General features: G+C 35.1%; 1 protein-coding gene across 1 annotated transcript; it reads left to right on the top strand.

The window, feature by feature from the left end:
• The first annotated feature begins 2,267 nt into the window (after positions 1-2,267).
• On the top strand, positions 2,268-5,719 carry LOC127101383 (glutamine synthetase root isozyme B-like). The gene is made up of 12 exons (XM_051038771.1): positions 2,268-2,462; positions 2,800-2,839; positions 2,949-3,052; positions 3,171-3,219; positions 3,356-3,462; positions 3,775-3,862; positions 3,993-4,121; positions 4,369-4,443; positions 4,570-4,623; positions 4,752-4,789; positions 5,017-5,176; positions 5,303-5,719. The coding sequence occupies exons 1-12, from the start codon at positions 2,389-2,391 to the stop codon at positions 5,456-5,458; spliced, it is 1,074 nt and encodes a 357-aa protein (XP_050894728.1). The 5' UTR covers positions 2,268-2,388; the 3' UTR covers positions 5,459-5,719.
• The last annotated feature ends 11,301 nt before the right edge of the window (positions 5,720-17,020 follow it).

Below are 17,020 nucleotides of genomic sequence, written 5' to 3'. Positions count from 1 at the left end.
ACCTTATCTCAGATGGGTACGCGCCAGAGCTCGTGAGCTTATCATGCCATATCTTGCAATCGGACCTCTGATTGTTGAACCAAAAGTTGAAGGAGGTACCCCTCAGATCATTCCTTATCCAGATATGCCTACCAATGTTGAAGAATTGAAGAAATCTTGGATCCAGTTGAGAGAGGAAAGGGATACTTTTGAAGCTCAATTCTGTGCTGAAAGGAAGAAAGTATTAGAGCTCACCATCCAGCTTAATGAGGAATGAAGTCTCAATGCATATCTCCGCCCAAAAAGAAGTCGTCCCTGGGAGACTTAAGCTTTCATTTTTTCTTGTAATGAACATTGATTAAAGAAATTATTAATAAAAGTTCCCCTTTTTGGTGGTTTACGCAAATTTAAATTCCAAAAGTCCTTGAAAACATTTCATACATTGCATAACAGGTACTCTAAAGGATCAATGTTCTCACGGTCTTCCTCTCAAACAGAAAAATGGCCCTCGAACAAACTGTCAAGGATCTCCAAGCTCAGAATGCTCAATTCCAGGAGATGATCTTGAACTTATCCAAGGGGCAGGAGGAACTGAAGACTCTATTGCTCGAGAAGAAGAAAGACAAGAAATTTGTGAGTTACATTAACCCGGGAAGAAGGCTTAAAGGACAGGCTCCAGGAGTCAAGATTGGAATTCCGAAGGATAAAGAAGATGAGACAAAAAATGATTCGGAAGATGAAAATGCTGATCCCTTCAACCCTGAGGACGACTATGAAAATTATGAAAATGAACAGTACTCTCCGAAAGATGATAAGTATAAGTTGCTGGAAGAACGTATGCTAGCTATGGAGGGTCAGAAGGCGCCCGGTCTGGATTTCGAAAGGTTAGGTCTGGTCTCTGATGTGGTCATTCCTCGCAAATTCAAGGTCCCCGCTTTCACTAAGTATGATGGTGCGTCTTGTCCTCAGATGCATCTGAGAGCTTATGTGAGAAAGATCCAGTCGTATACCACTGATAGGAAGCTATGGATCCATTTCTTCCAAGAGAGTCTGTCTGGCACACAGTTAGAGTGGTATTATCAGCTCGAGAGCTCTAACATCCGCACCTGGACTGATTTAGCGACAGCTTTCTACAAGCACTACCAGTATAATTCTGAATTAGCGCCTACTCGGCTACAGCTGCAGAATATGACTATGGGCTCTAAAGAAAGCTTCAAAGAATATGCTCAAAAATGGAGAGACTTGGCTGACAGAGTCAAACCCCCTATGACTGATCGAGAATTAGTGGACATGTTCATGGGTACACTGACTGGCCCATTCTACAGCCATATATTGGGAAGTTCCTCATCGGGTTTCACTGAACTTATATTTACGGGTGAACGTGTTGAACGCGGCATTCGAAGTGGAAAGATACATGCGGCTACCTCTGCAAGCACAAAAAAGTCCTATCAAGGGAAGAATGAATCAAATGCTGTGTACGGTCAAAGGGGTCATAACAAGAAAAATCGTGACCATACTGTTGGAGCAGTTACGATTGCAGCACCGCCATCTCAAAACTTCCAACACAGACAAGACAGGCCAAGAAGGCAGTTTACCAAGATCAATATGACTTTAGCACAAGCACTGTAGGGTATGCTAAAAGCAAATTTAATTACCCTCAGAGATCCTCCTGCAAATCCCAACACTACTTCTCCTCGTTATAATCCCAATGCCAGGTGTGCATATCACTCCGATAGCCCCGGGCATGATACAAACGATTGTTGGTTGTTGAAGAATAAGATTCAGGATATGATCGACGCTGGAGAAATTGAATTTGATCCTTCGGAGACTCCTAATGTCATCACTGCTCCAATGCCTAATCATAACAAGACTATTAATGTTGTGGATGACATACTTAAAAAATATTCTTTTTCATACATATTAATTAAATGAAGTATCCTACCAACCACATATTAATTAAATAATTATATTAAAAAACATACTTTTTCATACATTGCTTCTCATAAAAATATCATTTATCTATAAGACAGAATCATATCTACACCGCAAATTATTCTCATTAGATTCATAAAAGAAATTCAAAGTTATCATATCCTTTCCTTTTCTTTTAGAAAAAAATTAAGTGATAATCTATTTTATTTCATTTCAATCTTTAAGAAATTAAAAAATAACCATTTTATTCCAATTTTCAGAATTCAATTCATCTAGTAGATAAAAAGATTCTCCTAACACAACCACTAAAAAGTTAATATCAATTTAGTAGTAATTTTTTCTACATATCATTCTATTATAAATAGGTTCATATCTCACACTTTCTTTTAACCCTTACAAAAAGCCAGAGATTCCTCTGTAGCTATCTTTCAACAAAACCGCGTTCTTCTTTTTTCTTCAAAGCTTTTCATTATCATTATGTCTTCACTTTCAGATCTCATCAATTTTAATCTTTCAGATTCCACAGAAAAGATTATTGCTGAATACATATGGTGAGTTTTTAAGCTTCTTCATTTCTTCACAAAACAGAGGATACTCTGTTTTTTTTTCGGAAACAGAGTACTCTGTTTCTGTGCTATGTTAACCTATCGAAACAGAGGATGCTCTGTTTTTTTTTCTGAAACAGAGTACTCTGTTTTTTGTGTTCTGTTATTTACTATGTAATCAGAAATTCTTTTGATAAATATTAATTAACTATAAAAAATAAAAATGGAACCCTTTTGTGTATATATTATTTATTCTGATTCTAGTATATTTATAAATTAAAAAAAGTTGATTCGTTAAAATTATGATTTAAAATAAAATATTTTTTCATGCGAATGTAAACAGGGTTGGTGGATCAGGCATAGACATTAGAAGCAAAGCCAGGGTAATTTATTTATTTATTTGTTTAATTATAGCTTATTATTAATCATTATATAAAATTTAATTATATTTATTATACTAATTTTTAATTTATTTTTTGTGATTTTTAATAGACTCTTCCTGGACCAGTGAGTGACCCTGCAAAACTTCCTAAGTGGAACTATGATGGGTCTAGCACAGATCAAGCACCAGGAAAAGATAGTGAAGTTATTTTATAGTATGATTAATTAAACTCACTAATTAATTAATCACTTTTTATAAAAAAGTTATTTTTCCAAGAAACTTATGAGAGTTTCTTTGTTTTTTGTTTTTTTGTGTTTATTTGATGAAAAAAGTCCACAAGCTATTTTCAAGGACCCATTCAGAAGAGGGAATAATATTCTTGTAAGTTGTTCATTTTTATTTTTTTGAAAGAATTGGGTTATTAATTATAAATTGATTAAGAAAATGGGTTCTAGTTTATCTAATTATATTTATTTATTTATGTTAAAAAAATAAACTTTGTGGAAAAATTATTTAGGTGATTTGTGATGTTTACACCCCAGCTGGAGAACCATTACCCACAAACAAGAGATACAATGCTGCCAAAATTTTCAGTCACCCTGATGTTGCTGCTGAAGTACCATGGTATGAGTGTCTTTTTTCTAAAGTCGGATTTTTGTCGCATTCACGCTGTCAAAATATTATTACCCTTATTATCTTATTGATTTTTTAAAAATTATGAAACATATTTATTACATAAATTAATGATTTGGGTCTTTCTTTTAAAGACCAAAGCAAATAAAATGATAATTAATCACAATTTTCCATGAAACATATTTATAAAAATATTCCAAAAATAATAATTACATAAATTTTCATCTGTTTTGGTTTTTTCTTATTATAAAGACTAACATGAATATTGTAATGAAAATTAACTTTTATTGATTATATGAACAGGTATGGTATTGAACAAGAGTATACTTTATTACAGAAAGACATCAATTGGCCACTAGGTTGGCCTATTGGTGGATATCCAGGAAAACAGGTAAGAAAAATACCTTTTTTTCCTTTAGTTTTTTTAATTATTTTTCTTCATTTTTTTATTATGTTTCTTTAGTTTATTTAATCACATTAAAGCTTATTTTTGTAATTATTAATTATTTTTATATTAACAGGGTCCATATTATTGTGGAATTGGTGCTGATAAAGCTTATGGACGTGACATTGTTGATGCACATTACAAAGCATGTCTTTTTGCTGGCATTAACATTAGTGGCATCAATGGAGAGGTTATGCCTGGTCAGGTATTCTATAATTTGTCATCCAATAAAAATATATCATTTTATTATATCGTACAAATATCTTAAAATTTTTAATTTAATTTAACAGAATGTATGATCATCATTGATTAACAGTATAAAATAAATTTACAATGTCAGTGCATCATCCATTTTTTCTTAGATATTTTATGTTATATTTATTTTATTATTATTTTGATTGATTTATATTTAAAATTAAATATTTTGAATTAATTATATAAATTTATTTTAGTGGGAATTTCAAGTTGGCCCATCTGTGGGTATCTCTGCTGGAGATGAGATATGGGCTGCTCGTTACATTCTAGAGGTAATTTAATTTATATTTTTATTAATTTATTTTCTATTTTTTGGAAAGGTTATATATGATTAAGATAATTTGTTAAAGTTAATAAAAATATTTATATTGATGAAATTTTTATATTTTATATTATAGAGGATCACAGAGATTTCTGGAGTTGTTGTTTCATTTGACCCAAAGCCTATTCCGGTTAGAATATATATATTTTTAGTCATTATGAATTTGCTGAAAATTTTGTCCTTTTTCAAAAAGTTGAAAAAAAAGAATAAATTATTTCTCTATGTTAACCTTTTATTTTATTACATTGATATTATTAGGGTGATTGGAATGGAGCTGGGGCTCATGCAAATTTCAGGTATAATATCATGTTTTAAAACTTGGATTTTCTATTTAATTTCAAAAAATCCTACTATTTTTTTTAATTTTCGAAATCAGTTTACACGATGATTAATAACTGACATTGTTAATACATATTCTATTTTTTTATTCGAAATAACTTATAATTTTAGCAAGTAGATACTTCGTTCTACTCGTTATTTTGAATATATTGTCGTTTTCTTACATTCGTTACGTCGATTTTAGCACCAAATCAATGAGAGAAAATGGAGGCTATGAGGTAATCAAGAAGGCGATTGAAAAGCTCGGATTGAGGCATAAGGAACACATTGCAGCTTATGGAGAAGGAAATGAGAGACGTCTCACCGGAAAACATGAAACCGCCGATATCAACGTCTTCTCTTGGGTAAGTCGAAATAGAAACCCTAACTTCAAAATCTATTTGCATTATGTTTGTAGTAGTCAAAGAAATTTTGTACCATAATATTTTTAATTCGCAATATCTAACTTGAAGATTTTTTCTTTGGTGTAGGGTGTGGCAAACCGTGGAAGCTCAATTAGGGTTGGAAGAGACACAGAAAAAGATGGAAAAGGTTACTTTGAGGATAGAAGGCCTGCATCTAACATGGATCCTTATGTGGTCACTTCCATGATTGCTGAAACCACCATTCTCTGGAAGAAATCATGAAGTTCCAACCACCACAAGTCTTTGGATTTACACCACTACGTATAATGAGTCCAATGCCATTTATATATATCTAGTTTATATCCATTTATATATATCTAGTTTATATCTATTATTATTATTATTAAAATAATAATATCTATTATTATGCAAATGTGTTACTTCATTAGAAGTAATTTTCAAGTGGTCTTTAAGCAAAGGATATATGGTCCATGTATTTGGAGTACAATAATTTTATCATCAATAACATGTGGTGCTTCTTCATTTTTCTCTTTGAATGTATGGATCAATACAATGTTTGTTGTTTTGTACTCAATGAAGTGTTCTTTTAGGGAAAGCTGGACCATTTAAATGTTCTTCAATTTATGGTATAGAAATATTTGAAGATAATTCAAATTCTCTATGAGGAAATTATTCTGTTTTTAAGATAAAGACGGAACATTTAGAAGAACTCTAGTTTAAATAATAATGAATATATATATATTTTTTAAATTTTTATTTTACATCTCAATTAAAATTTGAAATTTTGAAATTCAGAACGTTGGAGTTATTTATGTTGGAGACAACACTAAATCTAATGATTTGAGATTATAACCATCCACACTTGAATTTAATGATAAGTGTGAGTTCACTTTTTTTTATAGAATTCTACGTGGATATATCTCTAGTTTTTCTACCAAGGTGAACTAGTAATTACTTATTGAAGAATTTGGAAATTGAAAAAGCATAGAGCAACAATAAAATTAATGTTCTAAGACCGTAAGGAAGTCGTCACATTTATAATATCTTAAGACATAAGATATATAAATTTGTTGAGATTAACATATATTATATTTAAATTTTAGTGATTAAATCTTGTAGTACTCTTGAGTGTAGATGTGGTATTTTTCACTCTTGTGATTTTAGAATATTAATTTCGGTATTGTTCCTAATTGTTTTAAAACTTTTTAATAAATGATATTAGAACATCTATAACTCGACCTGATAGAGGAGCACAAACTCTCTATGGGAAGGAGGAACTCACATTTGTGAAAAAAATTGTTAAATTTAAATTGAATGAATAAAGTTTACATTAGTTATAAATACAAAATAGTTTTTTGATACAAAAAAGAAAGCTAAGAAAATAGAAGAAATCTAACTATACTAGTGAATACAAGCTAATAGACTCATAAACTAATCTTTCCTATCAAATATGACAAATCCCTTGGATCTCGGATCTCGCTCTGAACCAATCCCACGAAAGAGATTTAGTCAACAACACAATTTCGTTCACGCCTTTATGGCCTCCCTTAAAGAGGGTGTCGTTTCTAACTAACCAAATAGACTAAGTATCTGAGAGCTAAAACATGAGATGAAAATTCTTCTTGATCCTTCCTTTCATGAGGGTTCCAAAGGCCTTTAAATGATTTAAAATCATAACAAAAGGGGATATCCGACAATGATCGATCCATTCAAAAAATAAACTACCACACATGAGTTTCCACGAGACATAGAAGAAATAGGTGCAGATGAGTTTCTACAGACTCCAAACAAAGTGGTCACACAAGATTATGTGAACCACTAAGGACCCTTTGTTAAGCAAGTTCGTCCCTGGTGTAGAGTATATTAAGAATAAGTCTCCAAGCAAAGACTTGAATGTTGCTGGGCACATTTGATTTTTACAAAAGCTTCAGAGCACTTGGCAATTCAAAATCCGCTTGGAAACCTACAACAGATAAATTTTCCATTATGGAATAAGCAGACTTAACCAAATAACTCGCAGCTTCGTTCCATAAGAAAATTGCATCAGCTAAGACATGGTTATGATTAACGCTAATAAGAATATTTTGAATATCCTCCCAACCACTCCATGAGGTATCTGATAGATGATTGTAATTAATCCTCACATTCCATGTACAAACACCATCCATCCAATGTCCCAAGCCACCAAATTTTGGTGTAGAATCCTGCATAAAATCAAATAAATTAGGGAACTGCAATTTAATAGAATATGAATCGAGCCATCTATGTCTCCAGATGTCAATTTCTAAATTATTTCCCATTTTACAGGATATGCTATTTCCAAACTAATTTGAATCTCCCCCTAAACACCCAATGAAGCCCTTATGTCTCTCCACCAAATCAATTCTTTCCTATTGTTAACATGCCAAGAAGGACCAAGGATCAATCCTTTGCTATCACCATATTTGAAGGATAAAAGAGAGTGTCAAACTGAGTTATGATCTGAGATCATTTTCCATGTCCATTTACTCAACAATGCCATGTTGAAGGTTTTATAATGCTTAACCCCTTCCATTTTCTATTTACATATTGTAGACAAAGAGACCCAATTTATTCTCTTATTCTTCTCTTTACCATTCCAAAGGAAAGCGCGCCAAATCTTTATAATTTCTTGGAGTACTACTTCATGAGCTTTGTAGAAAAAGAAGTAGAAGAGTGTGATAAAACTCAAAACTGAGTTTATAAGAGTCACACAACCTCCAAAAGAAATGAATTTACCTTTCTAAGATGAGATTCAATTGTGAAGCTTAGAAATGATGAGATCCCATGTTGAACGCCTACAAGGATTGACCCTAATTGGTAGACTTAGAAAGGTGAATGACAAAGGACGTATTACACAAGATAATAAGTTAGAAGCTTCTATCAAGAAACCAGAGTCAACGTTAAAACCCAAGATTTTACTTTTATGAAAATTTATGCATAAGCCAGATGCCAATTCGAAACCACATAACACAACTTTTATAGACCAAATATATTCCCACAATTCCTGACCCACTATGATCGTATCATCCGCAAATCACAGAAGATCAAACTCAAGATTATTTGACAGTTTGAAGGGATGGAAACTCAACAGAGAACATACATTTTTCAATAACCCTGCAATATCTTCAGCTACAATAGTTAATAGAAACGGATATAGAGGGTCCCCTTAGCAAATTCCTATCCTTTCTTGAAAATCCATTGTGGGGCTTCCATCCATTGATTATAACAGAAATAGAACTAGAAAAAACACAAGCTTGAATTCACTTAATCCATTTGCTTCCAAATTTCACGCGCTTAAGAAACTAGAGGAGGTATACCCATGACACTGAATCAAAGCCTTTTTCGAAATCAACTTTCAAAACAAACATGTCTTTCTTATTTCTGCGATAAAAATCCACAAATTTGGTGACCATTATAACTCTGTTAAGCATGTTTCAATTAGTAATAAATACACACTAACTTTTTGCGACGAGCTTACCAATCACCTTTTTCAATTTTCCAGCTATCAATTTTGAGATAATCTTGTAAACACTTCCTATCAAACATATTGGATAATAGTCATTGAGAACTTAGGGGTTGTGGTTCTTAGGGATCAAGGCAATAAAATAAAATTTGATGGTCTTTGGAAGATGAGCATATAAGAAGAACTCATGTACACAATAAAACAAGTATAATATCCCAGCTAGCTTTGAAGAACCCCATGTTATAAACCATTCGGACCCGAACTTTTGTCACGTGTTGAATTATAGATAACCTCTTTAATATCTTGAAGTGAGAATGAGACCTAAAGGCTAGACCTTTCTTCCAAGGAGAGTTCGTTAAAAATCACTTTTTCCAGCCTAGGTCTTCTAAATATTAGCTATTGAAATCTCTATCCTTCAACATCATCAATCAGAGTGTCTCCTAATTTTAAGGCCACAATACCATTGCGTATGGATTGAGACTTCATGAAGAAATGAAAAAACTTAAAGTTTTGGTTGCCCACCTAAGCCATTTTAATATGGATTTTTGTCTCATAATTGATTCACAAAAATGGAGCTTTTTCCAAACCAAGTTCTGAGCTTCAATTCACTTTTCAGATGATTCAGAGCACAAAGATAAATCATCATTTTCTACCAATTGATTTAACACATTAATATCTTTAATTTCCTCTTCGACCCCTAAGTCTACTTTCCCAAAGACCTTTGAATTCCAAGATCTCAACCTTGATTTCAAAAGCTAAAGCTTTTATTTTAACACAAAAAATTTCTTTCCTTGTGTTATGGGTCGGCCAAAGGCCCAAATGGATGAGGCCTTTGAGATTACACTTCCCACTACAATTATCTTGATGTACTGGTGTACTGATTGTATTCTATCATATTTTATAATCACCATTGAGATTCACATCTTTATCGATTGAAGTCGGATGTACACAATAACAAAGATCCTTTGGCCGTCGGTAACTTTGTAGCTTACTTTAGAGAAGCATGAAGGATCACGCCTTCTGAAAGGAGGAATATATGGAGGAAAGATACATTGGGATCCCAATAACGTTATAGTGGAATGTCCTTGTACACACTTCCAATTGGAACTCTCATCTAACCTTATGACCGATTGCTCTGACCCATACAGAGATATCAAAGGGAGAAATCATATTGTTCATCTAGATGTTTGAGAGGTATAAGGCCGGGCTATGCCAAGAGGTATCCAATTACTTGTGATCATCAACAATCAGTGATTACGGAGGACCCGACCTTCCCATATTACCCCAGGGTAAAAGGAAGCAAGGATACTTCTACCCAATTATTCAAGAGATATAACACTAAGTTACTTCTCGAGACAATAAGATATTTATGGTCATTAACATGCTACATATACGAAGGTGTCGACCTTCCGTGGCGGACCATCACACTATTAGGTGAGGGAAAGAAGATCGTCTCAGCCAAAGCTACAATCAAACTAAGAAATCATGTAAAAGGAGGCCCTTATGATACCCTTTATGAGTTAAATACTATGCAAGGTTTTTTGCAATGTTAAAAAATAATATGCTGATTATTAAATACTGCGGTTATAGAGTCGTGTAATTCCATGCAGGATAGCAGAAGACACTTTCTTAAGACAAATTTCATTTTTAAGGAGCACTATTATCAACATAGATGACACACCCCTTGTTAGGAGCTAGATACTCCAATAGTGCAGGCGGCGGAGCCCGAAGACATCCACTTCGAACCAGGTTTACCCTAGGGTAATGGCAGGAACCTTACCTTTGGTTGAGGATGGTTCCTAGGGTCGTAGAAGAATAACACTAACTCTTCTAAATTAGAGCTAATAACTATGAAACTACGATTGAGACTACAAAGTTTAAAGAGCACGATGAACACCTTAACACAACGTCACATTTCTCCTAAAATAAAGTTGTGGGGGTTGTCACACCCAAAGTTGATGAAACCTTGTAGCTGTCGTGGCACAGACTTACAATTGACCAGTGGACACCAACAATAAGAGGCAGACAAAATCGAAATTGCCCACGAGGCAAACACATTTCAAATTGTAGGGATAAAAAGCAAGCCTTGATAGGATAACAAGTTGCAAGCAATCAGAAGTATAAGGCGACAATAAAGTGGAGCCAAATACATATCCAATACTCAAAATTAAATAAAAATCTAAATCATTGAGATCAAAAGATATTTATATAACTATTTTTGTCATATCCAAGAGCATAATTCTTGGAAAATTTTACAAGAAAAAATGGGCGAATAATTAAGTTTCTGTACCCAGGGATGATTCATCATGGTCACCCTCTCAAGTATCCTCAATAGCATCCTTGAAAGGGTCATATCCTTCGACGGAGATTGAAATATCAGGACAAAATTCCTTTGTCTGACTTACTACCTAGTTGAGGGCCATGTACACAACAGGCACAGTTCATTGAAGATACTCCCGTAACCTCTCCTTCAGAGAGACTACCTTACCTTTTTGAGTTTTTAGAGTCTTTACATGGGTCTCCTGTTACTCTTAAAGAATTTATCGAACCTATTTCGCGCGATGAACGACCTCAGTAACAACATCATAAGTCTCTTGATTTCAGTTATTCTCTACCTCGAGGGAGGATTCCATCTCAGAAACATGGGCAACCATAGTTGAAGGGGTTTCGTGAACCATCACTTTTTCCTGCAAACCCTCAACAAGCTTGATCGTTCCCTACAGGTTAGCAAGTTCCTTTTGGAAGGCAAAACACTTTTGCTCCCTGACTTCACATTTTCAATTCCAAGTATCCCTCTCCTATTTAGGGTTACATATAGCCAAGACGTCCATTCTTCCAGCAACGTCAAGAGAGAACAAGGAAGTAAACCGATACATGTGGAAGGTGAAATCGAAAAAGATCCCCATCTTCTCTACCTCAGAAAGGTTTGAACGAAAAAAACATGTCATCCCTAGAGACAACAACAACAACTTCTTCAAAAATGCAAGGAACTTGAGAAGGATTAATAAAATTCAGTTGGAGGAAGGGAGTTAGCAACCTCAAGGCAGCATACCAAAACCTTCGGGTCTACCTAAGAGAACCCTATTCTAGAGGGGAATGTTGGTCTTCATCCCAACCTCTCTTCACTAGAGTAGGAGATTATTGTTGGTATTTCATAGATAAGGTAGCATCAATAATGGTAATCTAATCAACCTTAGAGAAGCTCTGGTAGTCTCGACAGCCAGGGGCAAGAGTAGAGGCCGTAAGAGGAGGCTAACAACCCGACCTGTAGAACCGATCTTGATGCTTTGAGAGTTTGCAAATTTATAGAGCAACTATAATTTTATCCATGTTAACTATAATGTACAATCATAAAATGTCAAAAAAAAAAAACTATGGGACTCCGTCCTCACCAAAGATGTCTCTCCTCTTTGTACAACTGTTCGCACTCACAATTGCATAAGTATAAATTCGCTTCTTCCTCTACTCAGAAGAAAGAACTTCATCAGGGCCAAATACCACTTCATAGCCAAGTTATTGAAATAAGGAACACCAATTTTCCTTTATTGTAACCTCTTAAGTAGAGAGAGGACCTAATTTGAGGCGGTAAAAAATCGATAGTAAAATGGTAGTGAGACCAAGACTAATACTTTAGGAATCTATTTTTGCAGAAGTAGACATGGCAAATTATAAATAAATAATTAATTAAATTAAGAATAATCATAATGCTTGATCATTTTTATTTTTTTTTAAAATAATGATTATAATAAACATGATTTTGTAATAAAAAAAGTATAAATGAGTAATAAAATAAATAAAATATAGGAAATAAATTGAATTTAATAGGCGGGTGCAGGGAGGGGGTGGGTGTGGGGTGGGTACTAGGATCCCCCGCCCCCGTAAATAAAAACTGGGTTTTCCCCGCCCCTGCCCCCAATTAAATCGAGTTTTCCCTGTTAATTTTGGGGCAGGGGCGATCGGGGGAGAATTTATTTGTCATGTCTATGCAGAAGCGAGAAGAGTCAGACGAAGTATAGTATAACTCAATACAGGCCTCCTGAATGAAGGGTTTCACCGACATGAAACACCTCAAAAAATTTCCCTAAACACTAGTTAAAGGGCTTAATCAAGGATCATCATTATGAAAGTTAATAATACACTGATCATGAGTGTCATCCCGGGAGATGCACACAATGTAGAATAGGTTGAAGAAAATACGAAGGAAAGGCTTCCGAGACTTGTGCTCAACCCAAAACTAGAACACCTTCATGTAAGCCCAGACCCCCAGATGAAGATATGAAGGGGAAACCTTCAAGTGTTTTAGGACGACCACCTCAAAATAAATAAAATAACACCCCAAATCCTATCCTGGTGAATAATCAGTCATAAAATAGGATCGATCACTCATCAAAAGAGCTACATATCCTTTTTTTCTAGGACCAAGAGAAAGGCCGACCAATCCAGAGGGTCTCTGACCGTAATATCGATAACATCTATGGTCGATTCACTATTTAGAATAGACGGGGTTCTCACAATTTTTGCAGCCACCCATCTGTACTTGCTCGCATCAGCCAGCTCCACCAACGTTACGCCCCTCCGGGACATCTCGCCTACTTTAAAATCTTCATCAGGTTTGATCCATAAAACTATGTCTGATCTACCCCGATACTCCACATGGATTCCAATTTCAACCTCACTAGGTTCGTAGTTGTGGATTCTCCAGTAAACCTAGACAAAATATCATTGGGTTCTCTCATTAACTTGGCAGCTTGTATTTCCATATTAGAAAAAATGGGAGGGGGCATATGGACCCCAGTGTAATCCTTCTTACCACCACCATCTGACAAGAGAGTTTTAAAAGAGTCCAGGGAAGAAGCTTTCTCATTAAAGGAGTTTGTAAATACCATTTCCGAATCAGAATCATCAGTAATGGATACAACTTCAGAGTCTAAAAGACTCTGTGGAAGAAGCTTTCTCATTGAAGTAGTTCACAACTACCCTTTTAGAATCACAATCATTGGTTAGGGATATGACTTTGTGGCCCATGTTAACATGAACAAGGGGAGGTGATTGTTAATCATGAGGTACCCCTATTCCTACAGCAAAAGAAACATCAATGCCAAAATCACTATCTAGGTGAATATGGCTATCACTCATCTTGACTAAGAAAATAGAAAATTCTGAAGGTAAAAGCGTGAGTGGATATGAGAGATTGAGGAATCAAAGGAATAAAGAAAGGTAGAAGCTTTGAGCTAAGAGCTACAACTTATCAGATAAGTGCTTTCAGGAAGGAAGAGAAGAATGCACCTGTTAATGAGAAACACTTGTAAATTGGAAACTAAATCTCAAGGTATGTGAAAGGTTTCTTTGGTGCTCAATCACTCCTATATATAGGTGAAGATAACTGAACGAACCATATCAACTGTAAAAATAAATTACAAAATCAAAAGTTAGAATTTCCCTTGGGATACATAAACGACTCGAGTGCACTCAAGTGCACTATAAGGAGCTCCATGCGCTAACTAGTCACTTTATCCGACGTGTCATAAGGAAGCAATAAAACATTTAAATGATGGAAATGCATTAATGTACTTGTACATCACTACTTCTTCAACTGACTCCAAGTGTTTCACGTCTAGTCCAAAATAGATGACATTTTGGAGGTCAGCCACGACTGCTAAAGACTTTCTCGACTCCCTAATCACCCAACAAGCCTTAGGGGAAACTGTTATGAGCTAGCCAAACACCAAAATGGTAGAGGCCCAAATCAATTCAAATCTATTCCACTTAACCCAATGTATAAAAGTCCTATCACACGAAATAGGAGGTACATTTTTTTTTATATCCATTTATCTTGGGTCTTAAACTGACTTAGGTGTTAGAGTACTAACCTTGCAGGTCGACCCCCACACTATGGTTTTAGAGACCAACACCATATATTCAGGATTCTTCACCACCTACTTTAACTATTTCTGGTTCCAATACGGAACACCTTGTATGTTTGGTGACTTCCAAACCTCTTCAACCACAGATAGAAACTTTGGATGATATATGTAGGATGATAATAACTTAAAGGGTTTAGAGCCTCAGTTTGAATGATTAGATCTAATCAAAATTGGGCAATGATCAGAAATTTCTCTGTTACCAATAAATTGTCCTTTTAACCTGATTTATCTATTAATCATTAATGAAATTCTAGTTAACAAACTTTCGATGTCACACGGGTTGTTTTGACATCCAATTCTGCGCAGACAAGAATTATGCAGAACTTAAAAAGTAAGTGCAGTAAATAACACAAGGAATTGTTTACCCAGTTCGGTCCAACATTACCTACGTCTGGGGGCTACCAAGCCAGGGAGGAAATCCACTATTAGTAGTATTAATTCAGACCTTAAACCAACTGTTTAACCCTATCACTTAATACCTACCCAATGCAATTTCAATCTTACACTAAGATCAGAGTTCCTACTCACTCCCCCTCAATCACCTCAGTGATTATAACCTTTAATTAAGATTAAAGACAATTATGAAGTCACACTTCAAACAACTCTTGATTGTGCTTAACAGCTTTAATCAAGATACACAGCACTCACGCTTAAAAGCTTAGAGTGACACAACACTTACAACTCAATGAACACCCTATACCAATGCAATCATCTCAGTGATAATAGCTTGGCTCACAAGATACACCTAATACAAGACACACAAAAATACAGCAGTGAAGTATGATGAACAAATAAAATCTTCACGCCTAAAATCCCCGAGTTCTGAATGAAGGATTGCCATCCTTTTATATTGCAGCACTTGGGCCTTGCACTTGTATTTCCTGAAATTAAGGTCAAGCGAGTTAACCTAAATTCCACATCTAGGGTACTAACAAATAGGATATTTGTTAGGTTCATTAATTGTAGCTTAGTTGTTAGTTTCTTGGATTTCAGCTCAGCTGTTGAATTCCTGAAGAATAGCCTGAGAAAAATGCTGAAACAGAAAAACTAAGCAACCTACAATTTAGCATATGTTGCCAGGAGTGAATGTCACAACATTTAGTTTGACATCCAAAGCATAGATCATATGCTAAGTCTGTTATCTTTCTGAAAACAGACTGTACAAATTTGTTGTACTGTACAGGACCAATCTGTCCATACTTCAGTATCAGCGTACATTAATAAATGTCAAGACATCCAATTTGACATTTACACCATGAGCCTTACGTCAGGTCTGTTATCCTCTTGATAAGCAGACTGAGCTACATACTGAACTGTAGCAGACAACCAACCTGCCTATTATTCAGTATATGCTGTCAATGATGAATGTCATAACATCCAGTTTGACATTCAGACAGTAGGCCTTATGCCAGGTCTGTTATTTCCTTGATAAACAGACTGAAAATAAATACTGAGTTATAACGAACACCAACTGTTCTATTCCTCAGTATCTGCTGACAGGGATGAATGTCATAACATCCAGTTTGACATTCAGTAAATCCTGTATTAGCTAAACCTGTAGTATACTACTCAAGTATGTCATGACATCAGCCAAGACATCAGAGTACAGCTAGATATTCTAACATACAATGCAGTCAAACAAACATCTCCATAGCATGTCATGACATCAGTCAAGACATTAGAATCTAGCTAGTGTTTTACCATAAAATGTAGCCAATCAAACATCTACAAACTCCCCCTTTGGCAAATTTTTGGCTAAAACACTTTGGCCTCACAACAGAGTCCACAACAACGGAAAACACACATCTAGCAGGAAATTAACCTAGCTAATACACTCAGAGTAGCAGCGCACTCACACAGATGGAAGTTAAATAAAAACTTCACATATCAGCACACATACAGAAGTTAAATAAAAACTTCTAATTGCAGCACACATACACACACTCACACTCATAGAAGTGGAACATCAGCTGCAGCACAACCTCTGGATTAGAGGATCTTCAATATCTGTTTAGCAAAACAATCTGTTGTCCTGGGGCATCACACTTGTTACTCCCCCTTTTTGTCAAAAATGTTGCCAAAGCAACACTTTAAATTACAGACCAACATAAACAGAATTACACAAATGACAAAATTATAGTAAATGATTTATTCATCTGACTTAGAGTCAGCCTCATCATTAGTGCCATCATCAGAACTGGCCTCCTCCTCACCCTCTGAACTTTTCCTTGCAGCTCCATCTGTAGCCTCAGCAGCTTCACCAAGCACACCATCATCAGACATCTCCAATTGGATAATCAGCTTTTCCAAAGTGAGCTTCCTAGCCTCCAGCTCTTTGCAAGTCTCTCTGAGTACGGCAATGACAACAGCTTTACCTGGTTGGTTGCCAACACTGGATGTTTCTCCAGTTGTCAT

The sequence above is a fragment of the Lathyrus oleraceus genome, chromosome 7, assembly GCF_024323335.1.
Source record: "Lathyrus oleraceus cultivar Zhongwan6 chromosome 7, CAAS_Psat_ZW6_1.0, whole genome shotgun sequence".
NCBI classification, from domain to species: domain Eukaryota; kingdom Viridiplantae; phylum Streptophyta; class Magnoliopsida; order Fabales; family Fabaceae; genus Lathyrus; species Lathyrus oleraceus.
The sequence above is the reverse complement of the archived record's forward strand: the minus strand, read 5'-3'. Positions and strand labels throughout refer to the sequence as shown.

Coding starts and splice junctions, on each gene's coding strand:
- LOC127101383 (XM_051038771.1), top strand. CDS start 2,389: ATGTCTTCACTTTCAGATCTCATCAATTTTAATCTTTCAGATTCCACA. Junction 3,053..3,170: donor GATAGTGAAGTTATTTTATA/GTATGATTAATT, acceptor TGATGAAAAAAG/TCCACAAGCTATTTTCAAGG. Junction 4,444..4,569: donor CTGCTCGTTACATTCTAGAG/GTAATTTAATTT, acceptor TTTATATTATAG/AGGATCACAGAGATTTCTGG.